This window comes from Balaenoptera physalus (genome assembly GCF_965194825.1).
Source record: "Balaenoptera physalus genome assembly, chromosome: 3".
NCBI classification, from domain to species: domain Eukaryota; kingdom Metazoa; phylum Chordata; class Mammalia; order Artiodactyla; family Balaenopteridae; genus Balaenoptera; species Balaenoptera physalus.
In genome coordinates this window covers 115,816,019-115,836,008 of record NC_138890.1, presented here as the reverse complement: position 1 = coordinate 115,836,008, position 19,990 = coordinate 115,816,019, and the positions used below count along the sequence as shown (strand labels likewise).

General features: G+C 34.8%; 1 protein-coding gene across 1 annotated transcript in view; it reads right to left on the bottom strand.

Annotated features, from left to right (window-relative positions):
• The window catches only part of AP3B1 (adaptor related protein complex 3 subunit beta 1), a 271,201-nt gene that overhangs the window by 214,096 nt on the left and 37,115 nt on the right, over positions 1–19,990 (bottom strand). Inside the window, exons 2-3 of the mRNA XM_082457114.1 lie at positions 19,541–19,616; positions 5,403–5,477 (exon numbers count right to left, since the gene is read on the bottom strand). Coding sequence (XP_082313240.1) covers positions 5,403–5,477; positions 19,541–19,616 — 151 coding nt within the window. The remainder of the gene's footprint in view (positions 1–5,402; positions 5,478–19,540; positions 19,617–19,990) is intronic.

Below are 19,990 nucleotides of genomic sequence, written 5' to 3'. Positions count from 1 at the left end.
AAAGAAGATGTGGCACATATATACAATGGAATATTACTCAGCCATAAAAAAGAAATGAAATTGAGTTATTTGTAGTGAGGTGGATGGAGTTAGAGTCTGTCATACAGAGTGAAGTAAGTCAGAAAGAGAAAAACAAATACAGTATGCTAACACATATATATGGAATCTAAGGAAAAAAAAAAAAAAAGGTCATGAAGAACCTAGTGGCAAGACGGGAATAAAGACACAGACCTACTAGAGAATGGACTTGAGGATATGGGGAGGGGGAAGGGTAAGCTGTGACAAAGTAAGAGAGTGGCATGGACATATATACACTACCAAACGTAAAATAGATAGCTAGTGGGAAGCAACCACATAGCACAGGGAGATCAGCTCTGTGCTTTGTGACCACCTAGAGGGGTGGGATAGGGAGGGTGGGAGGGAGGGAGATGCAAGAGGGAAGAGATATGGGAACATATGTTTATGTATAACTGATTCACTTTGTTATAAAGCAGAAACTAACACACCATTGTAAAGCAATTATACTCCAATAAAGATGTTAAAAAAAAAATTTTTTTTTAAATTAAAAAAAAAAAAAGAATGAAATCTCGACATCTGCAACAGCATGTATGGATCCAGAAGGTATTGTACTAAGTGAAATAAGTCAGACAAAGAAAGATAAATACCATATGATTTCACTTATATATAAGGAATCTAAATACAAAACAAATGAACAAAGAGAACAGAAAGAGACTCACAGATACAGAGAACAAACTGGTGGTTGCCAGAGGGGAAAGGGGCAGGGGCATGAGTGAAATAGGTGAAGGAGATTAAGAGGTACACACTTCCAGTTATAAAATAAATAAGTCATGTAATGTACAGCATAGGGAATATAGTCAATAATACTGTAATAACTTTGTATGCCAACAGATGGTAATTAGACTTTATTGTCGAGATCATTTTGTAATGTATAAAAATATCGAATCATGATGCTGTACACCTGAAAATAATTTTATATTGTAAGTGAATTATACTTTAATTTTTTAAAATCTAATTTGAAATGTATTCTGTAGTAAAGAGTTAACACAGCAGGCCAGAGATTGCTATCCTTAGAAAGCCTACTTATAAAGTTGGCCTTGACTGTTGTCTGGGAACTTGAACTTCAGAGGTATTGCCACCATTCCCTAAATGATAAGGGTGGTTTACATAAAAACAATACGGTTTATGCTGAACATGTGCTTACTTTCTGAGAGTCTGCAATTCTGGAATGTGCTAGGCAGTTAACGGGTACACGAGCAGCCCCCAATAAAGACTTGGGCACTGAGTCTCTTATGAACTTTCCTAGTAGACAACGCTTCACACGTTTTGTCAGAGGTGATGCTGGAGGAATCGAATGTCACAGGGAAAATCACTGGGAAGGCTTCTTAGAAGCTTGCTTCTGGTTTTCTCTGGACTTCACTTCATGCACCTCTTTCAGTACCTAATTTTTGTTGTGCATCTTTCAGTGTAATAAGTCATAGCTATGAATCTGACTATAACCTGAGATCCTGTGGATTAGCCCAAAGAATGAGGGAACCTGTGGGTAGTCTTGGGATTCTCCTCTGACATGGATCATAGAGCAAAATTTAATAGCTAAAACTATTTACACTTTTAGAACAAACTGGGAGAAATCTTCATAACATTAGGTTAGGCAAAGATTTATCAAGCAGGTTACAAAAAAGCCTCAAGTATAACTAAGAAAACTGATAAAATGTACTTTATCAAATCAAACATTTATTCTTTGAAAGACATTAAGAAAACAAAAAGGCAAGCTACAGACTAGGAAAAAATAAATAATAGTAAATAACCATCAATCTGCCAAAAGGCTTCTATCAGAATAAAGAATTTTTATACTCTAGACAAAAAAATTAAAAATAGGTTAAAGATCTGAACAGATATTTTAGAGTTTTATGACTGATCAAAAAGATCATGAAAAGATGCTCAACACCACTAAATATCAGGAAAATGCAATTAAAGGCACAATGAAACACCATTACGCATCCACCAAAATGGCTGAAGTCAGACTCTAACAACATCAAGTGTTGAAAGGGATATGAACTGACTGGAACTCCACACATTGCTGGTGGGAATGCAAAGGGCACAGCCACTTTGGAAAACTACATGGTACTATTTTCTAAAAATTAAACATGTTCTTCCCAGACAATGCAACACATCTAAGCCTAGGTATTTACCCAAGAAAAATTAAAATATATGCCCATAAATAGCGTTTTATTCGATCCAAGTGTATTTCAATTGGTAAATTAAAAAACTGTGCAATATCCATATTATAGCAAAAAAAGGAACAAAACATGAATACATGAAACAGCACAAATGAATCTCAGTAGCCTAAGTAAAAGAAGTCAAACACAACAGCTTCTATACTCTATGATTTGATTTATAAAAAATTCTAGAAACGACAAAACTATACTGACAGAAAGCAGATCAGTAGTTGCATGAAGACACCATACACAAAAATTAACCCCAAACGGATCACAGTCCTAAATATAAAAGCTAAAAATATAAAACTCTTAGAAAAAAAAGACAAGTGTAAATCTTTGTGACCTTGAATTAAGCATCAGTTTCTTAGATATGACATCTAAAGCGTAAGCAAAAAAATATATATATATGAATAGCTGTCATCAAAATTAAAAACTTCTGTGCTTCATAGGGCATTATCAAGAAAATAAAAAGATAACCCACAAAATAGGAGAAAAATATTTGCAAATCATACATCAGATAAGAATACATCAGAATACATAAAAAACTCTTAAAAATATACAATAAAAAGACCAACAACCCAATTATAAAATGGGAAAAGGATCTGAATAGATATTTTTCTAAAGAAGATATACAACTGGCCAATAGATTCTCAACAATTTTCTATTAAGGAAATGTAAATCAAAATTTCAATGACATACCACTTCCTACCCACTACAGTAGTATACAATCTAAAAGACAGACAATAATTTTTCTTTAAAAAAAGGTAAATAAGTGTTGGTGAGGATGTGGAGAAATCAGAACTCGCATACATTGCTGACGGAAACAAAATGGTTACAGCTGCTGTGGAAAACAGTTTTGAAGTTCCTCAAAATGTTAAACACAAAGTTATTTTATGACCTAGCAATATCACTCCAAGGTATATATCCAAAAGAAATGAACACATATGTGCACACAAAAACTTGTACAGAATGTTTACAGCAACATTACTGACAAGAGCCAAAAAGTGGAAACAACCCAAATGTCCATCAACTGATGAATAAACAAAATGCAGTATATCCATATAATAGAATATTATTCAGCAAAAAAGGAGCAATAGAGTAATGATGCATACTACGACATGGATGAACCCTGAAAACATTGTGCTAAGTGAAAGAAGTCAGACACAAAAGCACATACTGTATAACTCAATTTATATGAAATGCCCAGAGTAGGCAAATCCATGGAGACAAAAAGTAAATTAATGGTTGCCTAGGGCCAGGGGGTGTTGTGGAGTAACTGCTAATGTACATAACGTTCCTTGTTGAGGTGATAAAAATGTTGTGGAATTAGATGGTGGTGATGATTGCACAATTCTGTGAATACACTACACACCACTGAACTGTACACTTTAAAAGTGAGAAGTTTATAACATGTTAATTATGTTTTGATAATCTTTTAAAAAGATGACTGACTCTTTAAAGTAAAAATAATAACCATGTATTTAGGGTGCTTTAGCATATTTAGAAGTAAAATGCATAAAATGGGAACAGACTGGAGGGAGCAAATAGAAATTTACCGATGTAAGAATATACAAAGGGGTATAATTATTTGAAACTAGACTGTGATAACTTAAAAACGTATACGTAAATCCTAGTGGTAGACTGTAGTAAGTTAAATATATATATTGTAGCCCCTAGAGCAAGCACCTACTGAATAAACAGAGGTACAGCTTCAAAAGTAATATTAATAATACTAGATTATAAGTGAAAAACCTTCCCCCTCCCCTTTTTTTTTAAAGGAAGGTGTGTCTGCCTCTTTTAACAAGTTACTTTAATTTTTATTTATTTATTTATTTATTTATGGTTGTGTTGGATCTTTGTTTCTGTGCGAGGGCTTTCTCTAGTTGTGGGAAGCGGGGGCCACGCTTCATCGCAGTGCGCGGGCCTCTCACTGTCGCGGCCTCTCTTGTTGTGGAGCACAGGCTCCAGACGCGCAGGTTCAGTAATTGTGGCTCACGGGCCTAGCTGCTCTGCGGCATGTGGGATCTTCCCAGACCAGGGCTCGAACCTGTGTCCCCTGCATTAGCAGGCAGATTCTCAACCACTGCGCCACCAGGGAAGTCCCTTTATCTTTAATTTCTACTACTTATACTCCATTTCCCTCCACCTAAAACATCCTGCCCTGATGTCACCAGGTCCTTGAAAATATTCATCAATGGAGACTGCTGCTTCTCCCAAATTTACCAGACTGAAAAAGAGGAGTAGGCTTATTTCTTGATGCTCACAGCTGCTAGCATGGGCAAATATGAAACATGTGTGCTGGCATTTTCATTCTCATGCAGATATCACTACTTCCTACCGAGTAAACACACCCTCCTCAAAAACACTCCCAACATACCCCAGGACAATCACTACCCAACATCAGTTGAAGTTGAGACTCATGACCAATGTGGCCATTCAATCTTCATTACAACCTTCTGTTCTTTTGAAATACAAGGCATTTGCTCAGATCAACCTCTAATTCTCTTCATTGAACTTTTCATACTGCTCATCTTTCTCAATGGTTTCTACACTGACTCATATATTTCTTTTGCACTCTATTAGAAGTCATTAGTCCATTTGACCTAACATTAACTACCTTGGCCTCAAAATTCTGTGAATTCCTCTGTTTCAAATTCCATGTACAAGCCTATACAGGGACCAGTAATTGAAGGCTCCCACTACATCCTGCCTTCTGCTCACCTCCTACTATACTGACGCAAGGTCTATCAGAACTAAGATGCTCCAGGAAGAGCACTAGATTTGGAGTTACAACACCTGGGTTCAATCCCTGCCCTGATACTGCAGGAATTTAGGTCTGTTTCACTGGACATAATGGTATCTTAAAATTAAGTCCCTAGAGCAGAATTTCAACTAAACTGGCTTCTAAGAATCTTCAACAAGTTACCACCTTTCACCCAGGTGAATTAATCTCAATTTTACTTTTCATATTCTCCACCAAAATTCCAAAGCTAAGATTGTCTACTTTGTATTCTATTTCACCTATTTAAGATTATGGACATTGTAATTGTATCGAAAATCTAGTGACACAAGTATCTTATAATATGTTGTGTTTCAAAGTAACTGAAAAGTATATGATTCTTTCACAATAAAAGGAATCATGAAAATTATGAATCAAAACAGTACCTCAATATTTTTACTGGCCACATTCTTCACAACAGCAGGAAACAGTTCAGATGCATTTTTCCCTTTTGCAATCATCTGAAGAATAAAAGTGGAATATTAGGGCTGAAACTTCTTTAAAATTAGTCATTTGAAAACAAAACATAAATTCTACATACATTAAATATTTAGAAGATAAGCTACAGAAACAAATAAGCTACAGAGTTAACAAACAACTCTTTTTGAGTCACCTTATTTATTCCAACTATCTGCAGCAAAGAACAAACAATCTCTTGGGAATCAATATAAATACACATAGACATATTAAGGAAGAAACAGTAATTTAAAGACATAATATTTACAATAGTTTTCTCTGGCTAATGGTGTTGTAAACACTTTTTAAATATTTGTACTCTTCTTTATTTTCCAAGTTCCTATATTAAAGATGTAGTGCTTTTGCAATGGGGGTGGGGGTGGAGAATGAATGTTATTTTAAACAAACTACAATAATTCTTTCTCCTTCGGCTTTCTTTTTATAGATTCCCCTACTTCTCCAACCATTTTTTTCAAAGTTCCCTTCACCAGGTCCTCTTCCTTTCCCCACTAAAGTTCTGTGCACCAACATCTTTTCAGGCTACACTGTTCTACAATCTCTGAAACGCCTGAGATTTCATTCACCCTCAATGTGTTAACTCCTACCTCTACAGGGATCAACTCCCCAAACTCTAGCCCTAACTCTAGGCCCTAGTTCCACTTCTCTAACTGAACATTATTAGATGTCTTTCTCATCCAAAACTTGCTATGTCTAAAACCAAACCTATTTTTCCTGATAAAATGGCATTCGTGCTAGAATTTCCTATTTCCACCAATTTTCCCAGATACCAGAAACCATGGAATTATCTTGGTCTCTCCTCACATCTACACAGTAACCAGGTCCTGTTGTGAATTCTTAGCACACTCACATTAATCCCTTTCTCCTGTTACTATCCTAGTATAGGTCAATATCACCTACAGAGGACTTTTCCGACAATCTCCTCCTCCTGTCCGTAACGTACATCACCGACAGATTAATATGCTCAAACTACCACTTTGCACGTCAGCTCCCCCTCAAAGGTCTCAAAAGCCCTTGACTGCCTAAGAGTCCAAACTATTTCATTTACTATTCAAATGATTTAATTGCATTAACATCCCTTTTAAGCTCATCAACCATTATTGTTCTACACCGATGTTATTATAAAAGTAAACTGATCTACTCACTTCTTGCACATTCTCTGGCTCCTCTATGCTGGTGCTCACATCATGCCCCCAACCCACTTCTTTTTACTTCTCTAAGTTCTACCCTTCTATCTAGAGTATCATCAAATTCTAATCATTCTCCCTTGCTAGAGCCATCTCCTAACACCTAGCCCACTATGGCGTCCAATCCTAATTTCCTCTAGAATTTTTTAATCTACATTTTTCATTTAGAATTTCCTATGTGTTACCTTTTATTTCTATTTATTTCAGTTTTATGTCTACTTGTATTTCCATTTCCTTCACTCTCACTCCCAGAATATAGCTTTATGTCTTTTAATAGTACGGACTTTGGTAGCCAAAAAATAAAGTTTTAACTACAGGATAATTTTTTGGAAAAGGGATCTTGGGACTTCCCTGGCGGTCCAATGGTTAAGACTTCGCCTTCCAATGCAGGGGGTGTAGGTTCAATCCCTGGTCAGGGAGCTAAGATCCCACATGCCTCGGGGCCAAAAAACCAAAACATAAAGCAGCAGCAATATTGTAACAAATTCAATAAAGACTTTATAAATGGTCCACATCAAAAACTAAATAAATATATATATAAAGTCTAAAATACCATTTTAAAAAAAGGGGATCTTTATGAATTATACATCATATCTAAGAAACTACCTTAAAAAGGTAGAAGGCATTAGTTTTATAAATTTACAAAAATGTTTTATAAATACTATGTGACATTTTAAACAACAATAATCCCAGTTAACAATATCTCAGAAGACCTTTCTACATGACAGCTTTAGAACACTCTAATACAAACTAGTCTTCTCATTTTCTATTTCTTTACCTGTGAAATTATTTGAGTATTCTGTGAAACCTTCTGAGTATTAAAGAAGGTTCACGAAATAGTGCAACTAAAGTATCTTTATATGACTTTTACAATTTTCTCATCTGTAAAATGAGGAGAGAGGGATTAAATGTTCTCTAGGGCCCCTTCCTTCAGTCATTCAGTAATTACCTAAAGTCAGAGATCCTGTCCTATGATAGCCTACTCCAAGGCTTCCCCAACTTTATTCTACAGAATGCTATTCAAAAAGATGTTAATACACAAGGGAGAAAAAAAAAACCTATAGTCAAATTCATTCAACAGATATTTGCCGAGAGGATACTACATGCCAGGGACTATTCTAGGCCTTGGGGATATAACCGTGAACAATATAGTCTTTACCCATCGGAGCTGACCTTTTAATGAGGGTGAGGGACAATAAACAAATATAGTATGTGAGGTGGTAACAAGGGTACTATGGAGAAAGATAAAGAACTGCAGGAGAAATGGGAAGTGCTAGGGTAGGGGTGGGAGTGGCTCTTTTATGTTTTGGTTAGTGTTTGCACAGCATATATTTTTTAATCCTTATATTTTTAATCTATCTATGCCTTTATATTAAAAGTGGGGTTTTCCTAGAGAACGTACAGTTGCATCCTGATATTTTCACCAAATATGACAGTCTCTCTTAGTTGGTGACTTTAGATCACTTACATTTAATATAATTATTGATGTAGTTATATTCAGGTCTACCATTTTATTATCAGTTTTCTGTTTATTCCCTGTGTTTTGTTGTTCTGATTGCTGTTACCCTCATTATTTGGAAATTTTTTAGTATTTAATAATTTAACTTCTCTTTTTTATTTTAATTTTTATATTGATTATTTGGCTATATCTTTTTGTATAATTTTTATTGGTTCTTCTAGAGATTATCAGATAATTACATAGATGCACAAACACAGCTGACAGATATATATAGACAGGTAAGTCAAGATATGTCAAACCTTCCACAGTTTACTTAGAGTTAATATTTCACAAGGTCAAATAAAATGTAGAAACCTTTCAACCATATAGGCCCTTTTAATCTGACCTCCCCACTACTCTTTATGTTATAGCCATCATATATATTATATATACATCCATCGAAAACCTCTCAGACAATGGGATACTTAGGAGGATAAAATTAGTCCTTTACGGGTACCACATATTGACCATTTCTATTGGTCTCCCTCAAAATCCATCACATATTTCCCTTCAGCATGGAGAACTTCCATTAGCCTTTCATTAAAGCAGATCGGCTAGAAATAATCTACTATTTTTTTCTGCCTGAGAATGGCTCTATTCATCTTCATTCTTTCACTGGATAGAGAATTCTAGGTTAACAATTATTTTCTTTCAATACTTAGTCATTCAGTTTATCCTGATTGGGGTTCATTGAGTTTCTTTCATCTATAAATTTAAGTCATTCATCAGTTTGGGAAGTTTTCAGCAATAATGTCTTCAAGTATTTTTTCTGCCCTAAAAAATATATGTTACATGGACATAGATGTTTTGGTATCATCCAACAAGACCTGAGGCTTTGTTCATCTCTTTTCTTTTTAATCTCTATTCTACGAATTGACTAATTTCTAAGTGATCTGTCTTCAACTTTTGACTCTTTCTTCTGTTATATCAATTCTGCTATTGAGTCAACCCAAGATATTTTTATTTCAGATATGATACTAGGACTTCCCTGGCAGCCCATTGGTTAAGACTCCATGCTGCCACTGCAGCGTGGCACAGGCTCGTTTCCTGGTCAGGGAACTAAGATCCCTCATGCCACGTGTTGTGGCCAAAAAAAAAAAAAAGATATCCAGATATGACACTATACAAATGACAGAAATTTCAACAAATTTCTAATGATGTGGTTCACTTGATATATTTTGGAAAACAACTATTTACCCGTTAGTTACTACCTGGGGGATAAGTAGATATAGGATATCCCTTTCCTTAGCGTAACTTATCATCCAATCATAAGTGGCCCTAATGTTACTCACTACTGAAGTTTAAAACAAGAGTTGGGCTTCCCTGGTGGCACAGTGGTTGAGAATCCGCCTGCCAATGCAGGGGACACAGGTTCGAGCCCTGGTCTGGGAAGATCCCACATGCCGCGGAGCAACTAGGCCCGTGAGCCACAATTACTGAGCCTGCGCGTCTGGAGCCTGTGCTCCGCAACAAGAGAGGCTGCGATGATGAGAGGCCTGCGCACCACGATGAAGAGTGGCCCCCACTTGCCGCAACTAGAGAAAGCCCTCGCACAGAAACGAAGACCCAACACAGCCATAAATAAATAAATAAATAAATAAATAAATAAATAACCCCCCCCCCAAAAAAAAAACAAGAGAAATGTCTATTTAAGTCTTTACCCATTTTTAATTGTGCTGTTTTTAGTTATTGGGTTATATGAGTTCTTTATATATTCTGGAGAGTCTGTATCAAATATATGATTAAAAATATTTTCTCCCATTCTGTGGGTTGCCTTCTCACTGGTTGCCAGTGTCATTTGATGCACAAAGTTTTAAATTTTGACATAGTCTAAATTATTTCTTTTGTTGCTCACCTTTTGATGTTATATCCAAGAATCCTTTGACAAATCCAATGTCATGAAGTTTTTACCCTATGTTTTCTTCTATGAGCTTTATGTTTTTAGCTCTTACATTTAGGTCTTTGATTCATTTTTTCACTTATTCTATATATGGTATGAGGTAGGGGTCTAAAAATTCATTCTCTTGCACGTGAGTATCCAGTTTCCAAACACCATTTGGGGAAATTCTACCCCCACTGAATTGTCTTGCACCCTTGTTGAAAATAATTTGGCCATATAAGTGAGGGTTTTCTTTTAAGGCTCTCTATTGTGTGTGTATGTCTCTCTATATGTCTGTCTTTATGTTGGTACCACACATTTTGATTACTGTAGCTTTGTAGTAAGTTTTGAATTCAGAAAGTGTAAGACTTCTTTGTTCTTCTTTTTCAAGATTGTTTTGGCCATTCAGAGTCCAGTAAGATTCCATATGAATTTTAAGATAGATTTTTCTATTTTTGCAAAAAACATCCCTGGGATTTTGACGGGAACTGCACTGAATATGTAGATAATTTTGGGAATACTGACATCCTAATAATATTAAGTCTTCCAATCAATGAACATGGGACATCTTTCCATTTATTTGTGTCTTAATTTCTTTCAGCAACATTTTTGCTTTCAAGGTACAAATCTTTTGCTTCCCTGGGTAAGTCTATTCCTAAGTATTTTATTCTTTTTGATGTTACCATAAATGAGATTGTTTTCATAACTTCCTTTTAGGGTTGATAACCGTTACCACATAGGAACACAACTAATTTTTATGTGTTAATTTTGTATCCTGCAACTTTGTTGAATTTGTTCATTAGTTCTAAAAGTTTTTTGTGGACTCTTTAGGGTTTTCTAAATATAAAAGCATGTTGTCTGTGAATGAAGATAATTTTACTTCTCTCCCAATTTGGCTGCCTTTTATTTCTTTTTCTTAACCAATTGCTGTGGCTAAAACTTCCAATACTATGTTGAATAGAAGTGGTGAAAGTGGGCATCCTTGTTTTGTTCCTGAGCTTAGAGGAAAAACTTTCAGTCTTTCACCACTGAGTATGATGTTAGCTGTGAATTTTTCATATTTGGCCTTTAAAATGTTGAGGTAGTTTCCTTTTATTCCTAGTTTGTTGAGTGTTTTATCCTGAAAGGGTGCTGAATTCTGTCAAATGCTTTTTCTGTATCATTAAAATAAACTTGTTTTTTCTCCTTCATTCAGTTAATGTGGTGTATTACAATGATGATTTTCATGTTATTCATGTTATTTTTAAAATACTGAATAATTATCTAGATCTAAAAATTCACATCTAGGGGCTTCCCTGGCGGTCCAGTGGTTAAGACTCTGTGCTTCCAATGCAGGGGGCGCGGGTTTGATCCCTGGTCAGGGAACTAAGATCCCACATGCCACGCGGCATGGCTCCCCCCCAAAAAATTAAGATCTAACAACATAATTAATATTAAAAAGCATTAATCTTTTTTTAACTCAGCAAGATGAAGAGGAGAAATTGCACTTACTTTCTCAACAATTTCAACTAGCTTCATTTTTTACAGATATACAGATGGGGAGAAAATTCAGCATTTTTATTTTATAAATAATTACTAGTTAATTTACAAACCAGCAGTTAATTTTCAGACCCAACTGCAACTCTTAAGAATCAGCCCCCAAGAATAAATAGAGAAATAGAAAATGAACTGACCCTTGACTTCTATCCCAGAAAGTACTCTGAAACAAAATTGACAGAAAACCCATTAAGGTTCTATAGGCATTACATCACTAGTAAAAATTCAGGCCTGCTAACCAGGAACTGGTCCTGATGTATATTAGCATGGCAGAAAAAACTTGACCCTTTAAACAACTTCCAACCTAAGAACAAAAAAAGATGCCAACATCAGCCACAAGTTGAATCCTTTAAAGTATACAGAGAACTGAAGCATTTTTGTTGAAGGGAGAAAGAGAACAAGGGATCGGCAATCAGTCTGGAAAGATTTAGCCCAAAATGTTTATTATAATCATTAACTCAAGACAGTAAGAATTATGCATGTTTTTATTTTCTTCTTCTTATATGGACTTTCTCAAAATTTTTCTACAACAATAATATACCATTTGAATTTGGCTTAATTTTTTTTTACAAATAGTAAACAAAAATATCTGGAACTTTGAAATTACCTTTAATTTTCTTAGGGTCAGTAATATCCAACCAAATACCATGTAACATATATGGCTATGAAATACTATAGATCAATAACTCTAATTAGGAATTTTAAGAATCTTATCTATCAAAGAAAAGTTCAGATTTGCTCATTATCCCAAAACTACAAAGACAAGCAAACTAATCTGAGAAAGACCTTTAATATCCAACACTTACTAAAAGAAAATACATCAAAGATTTCAATACACCAAAATATTCCATTCTTTCAAGGACTCTGAATAATCAACTCATCAGTATTTTAGCTAAAAAACGTATTACAAGTTCACTATATGAAGCAATACATTTCAAATTCTTAGTTCACATTTCATCAAGCCAAGATAAAATACAAACATGTGCTTTAAATATTAGACACATATTTTTCAGAAATATCAAGAAAAATAACATATGTATGTTTCAACTTGAGTCCTGCTGTGTAATAAGTGACCACAAGATTTTGAAGTAGGTAGCTTTTCTTCCCTAAGCATGCTTTGGCATACATGAGACTTTATTCAACACATGAACCACTGGAAACATTTCCCCATGATTCTAAATAAGCCTCAGATATTACCAAAGAAAGATAATAAAATGAACTGAAACTATCACTATGGTTTCTCTCTAGTAGATATTGCTGACAAGATGCTCTGTTGACTCGTAGGACTACCAACTATGAAAGATAGCCAGATGTGCACTGCCAGCATTTTGATATATATTAGAAAGTAATGTGGTAAAACAAATACAAAACACTTAAAATTTTGGCAGATTAAAATTTAGAAATGTATGAAGGTTTTTAACTATGAAGCTAAGGTCTTAAAACTACTCTGTAATCATGAGGTGATAAAACCCCATATTCAGGGCTCATGAAACCTAAATTATGCAGAGAAATGTAAATATTGACAATTACATTTAAAAAATCCAAGAAATTCTGAAGCCAATATAATATTCTGCTAATTGACCTCTAGCAAACTACTTCCACCCAACAGATGTTTTGAAATGATGCATACATGTGCATACATGAACATAACATTTTAAAAGTAATTTTTAAAGCTCCCACATAGAAATATGGTGCTAACTAGAAGTCGAACTAAAAACTGGACAGAAGTAAAGGTGAACAAATGATTGTTATAATATTTCACTGGAAAAAATTTCAAGAAAAATAACTATTAGTTATTTCATAAAAGAAGAAATTAGCAAACAATAACTGCTAGTTTAAAAGTGAAATACAGGGGAGGATGTATCTTACATAACCGTTGTGCTATGGGTTTGATTTTCCATTTTCTTCTCCAAAAGTTAAGTTAGAAAAGATCTGTGATGATGAACAGTTTCTCCTGAAAGAAAACTAGGTGACTGAATTTTGGAAGCACATCTTGAATCAGACCAACCATGCTCTTACTGAATTTTTAAGTTGCTGTTAGTTTGATATTAAAGCAAAATTAAAAGATGTCTTAGTTTTCCCCATGGAACTTTAATATGTCAAAAGCCATATTGTCTAAATGCGTTTCTTAGGCAAATACTGAGTAGTGTTTTAAATTCAGACATAGAGCTTCTACTGTGAACATGTAAGAATGATTAATATTCTTTTTAAAGACTTTTTTTCTTTTAATCATACATTCAGGAAATATTTTAACTTTATGGTCAAAGAATGGTGATAGGTAATACCTGTTGTTTTCTTTTCTAGTAACTAAGAGGAGATCCTTATTTTATTTGTTGTAGCAAATTCCTAAATGAAAACTGGGCAAATGGTATCATATCTGGCCAGCTGCAACCTCCTGCCTTGACCTTCCTTCCTAGGGTTTCTTTGTTGTTGGGACTCTTGATTAAGTGGCCTTGGGTTCATTTTGTAATTTTGCTAGTCATCAGCAAATTCACTTGTATGACATTATTGCCAAATGAGAACACAGTTGAATTACTGTGACTGTGGTGTAGGGTAGTGCCATGGAGAAAACCTTGTTTGTAGACATTTACCTATGTTCATTGACTTTATCTTATTAAAACCAATTACCATTAAAAAAATTGAAATACAGTATTTAATAGTATTCAAAGACAAAATATTTAGAGAAACTATTAGCAAAATAATAGAACTTAAAATTTAACACTGAAAACTACACTACACTGTTGAGAGAAATTAAAAACGACTGAAACAAGAGATAGAATCATGATCACAGAATAAGACAAAATGGTGTTAAAAAGTTAATTCTCCCAAAATTAATCTACAGATTTAATGCAATTCCAATATAAATTCCAGTAGGCTTTTTTTCTTGTAGAAACCAACAAGCTTCTAAAATTTACATGGAAATGCAAAGAATATACAGCATAAACAAAGCTATCTTTTAGAAAACAGGAAGACTTACAGTATTTTATTTTAAGGCTACAGAAATCATGAGTGAGGAATAGGTAAACCGAGAGCCACAAAGATCCATGAACCAGAAGAGAGAGTTCAGATGTAGATCGACAAACACACAGTAAACTGATTTTCACTTGAGGCTGAAATTCAGTGGGGAAAGGACAGTTTAATAACAAATGGTGGAATATTTAGTAACAAATAGAGGAAAATCAGACATGCATTCGGCTCTTAACCTCACACCATACATAAAAAATAATGCAAAATGGCCAAGATGGCTTAAATAACAACTCATGCTATGAATCTAGCTCGACCCTAATCAAAAACCTCAACAGGGGACAAAAAGAAAACTATAATCCAACATCACTTAAATACACAGAAATATATCTACTTGAACTCTACAGGATATATTAAAACCAAGACTAGAACATTACAAATATTTCCAATAAAATCAGAAAAAAGATAGTGTTGTCTTCCACCACCACTACTATTCAACATCATAGTGGAGCTTTATCCATGCAAAGAGAGGAGAAAAACAAATGAGAGATAAAAATATTTGAAAATAAAATATAAATCTGTCATAACTTCTGGACAATGTAATTAAGTATCCAGAAAACCAAGCAAAGAAACCAAAAAACTACCAGATCTAAGAAGAGAGTTCACTGAGAAGGCCAAATGCAAGAAAAGAAAAGTCATTTGTTTTCCTATACACCAGTAATAATTAATTTTGAAAATATAATGAAGGGAACCATTCATAATGGCAACCAAAATTTAAAAGTACACAGGAATGAATCTAACAAGGAATGCTTAAGATTCCCTATGATTAGAAACTATAAAATATAAATATAATGCTACTGAAAGACAGGAAAAGAGGGAGGGAAGGGAGATGGAAATACGCAAATTCCACATTACCCTAATCAAAATCCAAAAACAACTTTTAACAGAACTTGACAATTTGATCCTAAAGTTTATCTGGAAGATGAAACTTTTACTTTTTATACCTCAATATTATTTGAAAATTTACAAATACATATTTGTGCCACTTCCATAATAAAATAATTTTTTCCAGATCTATGCAGATATAATTGACATAGAACATTATGTAAGTTTAACGTGCCAACAGGTACATGAAAAGATGCTCAACATCACTAATTATCAGGGAAAAGCACATCAAATCCACAATGAGGTTATCACCTTAAACCTGTCAGAATGGCTATCTCCGAAAAGACAAGAAATAACAAGTGTTGGTGAGGATGCGGACAAAAGGGAAACACTGTGCACTGCTGGTGGTAAATTGGTAACGTGAGATATATCTCACATATTTCTTATACACACACATATACATATATGTGTATGTGTGTTGTGTGTAAAATGGGATATTATTCAGCCATGAGAAAGGAAGAAATCCTGCCATTTTTGACAACATGGCTAGATCCTGAAGACATTATGTAAAGTGACAGAATAACTTTTAATTAATAACCATTTTCCTACACTTAAAAGATCAAACTCCAAATTTACCTTTATACAAACTTCCTAATAAGAGACAGTCTATAACTACTAGACTAACTACTAGTATGGCTATATTTACATTTCTTTTTTTTTTTTAATGTTTATTTTTTTCTTATTAGTCATCCATTTTATACACATCAGTGTATGCATGTCAATCCTAATCTCCCAATTCACCCCACCACTACCCCCACCTCCCGACATACTTACATTTCTTTATGATGTCTATTTACATTTAAGTTACATTTATAATAGTCAAGTAGTCTAGATTATGAGAATACCAATTTTTATTTATCAGTTTGAAAGAGGAATATAGAAAAAACTACCAAATACCTCATTTTCATATTTAGTAATTTCAATAGTATCCTCAGATTTAATGCAATAATTTACCTTAATGGAATGTAAAGCCAAAGTTTAATGAAATAATGAACAGCACTGCCTGCTTTAAATGGACGGCAGTGCAGGACTGTAACCTGCAGGACCGCAAGCTGAAACCATGCAAAGCAATCTTGATAACCAAGTGTAAAACTTACAATGGATCTGTGACTTCTAAAAATTCTGTAGAAACATTTAAAACTCTCTTATTACTGTCAGTCAGAAATGTATAGGAAAATGAAAAACGATAAAATATTTATTTAATATACTGTAACTTAACATTAGAAACATTGAGAATTAACTTATCAAGAGTAGTTGGAATGGACTCGCCTTATTCTCATCCTTTAAAGCAGGGGCCCCCAACCGGTACTGGTCTGCGGCCTGTTAGGAACCGGGCTGCACAGCAGGAGGTGAGCAGCAGGCGAGCAAGTGAAGCTTCATTTGCTGCTCCCCATCGCTCACATTAATTACCGCCTGAACCAGTGGTCCCCAACCTTTTTGGCACTAGGGACCGGTTTCATGGAAGACAATTTTTCCACGGATGGGGTTGGGGGGGAAGAGATGGTTCACGTGGTAACGTGAGCAATGGGGAGGGGCAGCCGAAGCTTAGCTCGCTCGCCTGCCTCTCACCTCCTGCTGGGCAGCCCAGTTCCTAACAGGCCACAGGACCCCTGGCCTCAACCATCCCCCCCCATTGCTGTACCGCCTGAACCATCACCACCACCCCCCACAACCCTACCTCTGTCCGTGGAAAAACCGTCCTCCAAGAAGCCGATCCTTGGTGCCAAAGAGGTTGGGGACCACTGATTTAAAGTACCAAGCAAGTGGGCTTCCCTGGTGGCAAGGTGGTTAAGATCCACCTCCCGATGCAGGGGACACGGGTCCGAGCCCTGGTCCAGGAAGATCCCACACGCCGCGGAGCAGCTAAGCCCGTGCGCCACAACTACTCAGCCTGCGCACCAGAGCCCGCGAGCCACAACTACTGAGCCCGCGTGCCATAATTACTGAAGCTCAGGCGCCTAGAGCCTGTGCTCCACGACAGGAGAAGCCACCGCAATGAGAAGCCTGTGCACCACCACGAAGAGCAGCCCCCGCTCACCACAGCTAGAGAGAAAGCCTGTGCGCAGCAACAAAGACCCAACGCAGCCAAAAATAAATAAATAAATTTTTAAAAAAAGAAAGAAAAGTACCAAGCAAGCATCATTTCTATTCCTTGGTAAATTACTCCTTTCTAAGTTTGGATCAGCTTCCAACATTGTATCCTTTGTACTTTCAATGTTGTGAATTATCTCCTGGAGTTCCTCTAATGTGAAGATTTTTGGCAGCATCACTTCCTCTGGCATATCTTCGGCCTTTTCATCACAACTATTTTCCTAATTTATGTTGAAAAGTTTGCCTTACTGAAGTTCCTCGAGCTACATACTTAGAGTCTCTCAAAAAGGGGCAGTGTCACCATTCCCACAATCAGCTATTTCTCTATAACTCCAGTTACACTCTATCTGAATTTCATTTCTAGTGTTATTTTCATTTCCTTGCTGCATTTTAATCTTTGTTGACCAAATCCCTCTTTTAATTAACCATTTTTATAAAATGTTAAGTGGGCTTCTCACTGGGAAACAAGTAGGGACCACTACTGCATGCTTTGCAGTCTGTACACAAACTGAATAACATACACAGCGACCAATCACTAAAAATAACTTTGAAAGAAGTGACATGACTGGTCACTGATCATGATGCACATTTGTTATATACATAGTGAGTTGTGGACTGAAAAGTTAGTGACGAAGTCTGTACATTATGCAATTACTAAGTTAATATACCACGATATCTGAAATTTGAACCGTCTTGCTAGGGGACTGGTGTTATTTAACTAAACTGTGGTAACTGAAATTCAAATACCAAAGTCATGCAAAGCAAGAACTACCTGTCCATAAATGCTATTATTTATATGGTATAACATTAATAAATGAAAAATTTACAAAAGAATCTTCAACATTTGCCCTCATTACCAAATGACATAAATCTGATGCAAGAATCAAGTAATTTATAGGTGTTCTACAGATATAATTAGTCCTTGACTTTTATCTATTTGATTTTCACAACTAACTTTTGAACAGGACATATTCATACCCATAATCATCTTTCATAAATGGGATTTGGATTTTAGAAAGGAGATTTCAAACTCTCACATGGTGGCATTGTCTGCTGGAAAACAATACTGTTTCAGTTGTGTTTACACCCTACTACAGTAGAGTTTATTTGTGCAATTATGCAAATTTACTACATTTTGACCTTATACAAAAATTTCTGGAAAACAAAATCAGCAGTGGTGGTGAAAAATGCATAATAAGAATAAGAAAGACAGGTTTTACGAATTTAATTCCACTGAGACAAGCAGAACTCTTTAGCATCAGACAGTCACTGAATTAAGCCAGTTTTTTTCCACTGTGAATGTAAACGATCAAATACAAAAAAAAAAAAAAGAGTGAGACCAACACAAGTTACAAAACTACGTAAGATTTTGTATATAATCAGAAATTGCATTATATTTAGTTCTCTGACAATGGAACCCTCTACATAATATCAGTCCATTGTTTGAATTTTACATTACAACTGAAACTAGAGAAATGCTCTTACATTTACTAGTATTCATTAGAAGTTCCACACTGATAAACTGAATAAAGCATTTCTATTGGTAGTAATGGAATTTGAAAATCAGAAGAAAGCATGCTCACAATTTTTAGGTCATAGAATGACAAAAAAAAAAAATACTTTAGCTCATTAGTATCCCTCTTTGTAGGAAGTCAAAATATTGTTGTATATAATCTTATTTTGTCTTCAAACTGATTAGCACTCTCTATCTGACAGAAGAAATACCTTAATATTAGAGATATGGAAATTAAAAAACAGAAAAAACAGAATAGGAACTCAAGTTTCTGAATTTTGTCACTTCATTACTTCCTCCAAAACGTTTTAGACAGGAAATTTTAAGTTAATAACAAAGGGTAGATTTGGTATTTAACATATTCTTTAACATATATTTTTAATATATCACTACTTGTCATTTATCCAAAAGTCGAAATGATCTACTATTTTACCTACCCCAACAATCCGTTTCATAGCATCCAATTTAGCAGAATCTTTGTTGCTCTCTAACATTTGCTTTAGATCTTCATTCCTATACAAAAGAAAAGAAAAAATTACATATTTAGATTTTTACATTACACAGGTATTAAAACATATAATTTTAATAATATAAGAATTAGAAATAACCTGATGCACAATGTTACATTACTACTTCGTTATTTATAATTAAATATATATTTCTCATCTAACCCTACCAAATAATATCAAAGTGCTATGTTGTCACAAAGCCCGTCAATAAAACAAAAATATAAAACTGTACCTCAATTCTGGGCAAAATATCAACAATCAGAGGCATACAGATTCTCTCATCCCAAAATTTCTCTTGTATAATCATCAGAAAAAAAGAGATAATAAAAATTCTTGAATCAGCACTAAAATATTTTCATAAGCCAAAATGTAATAAGA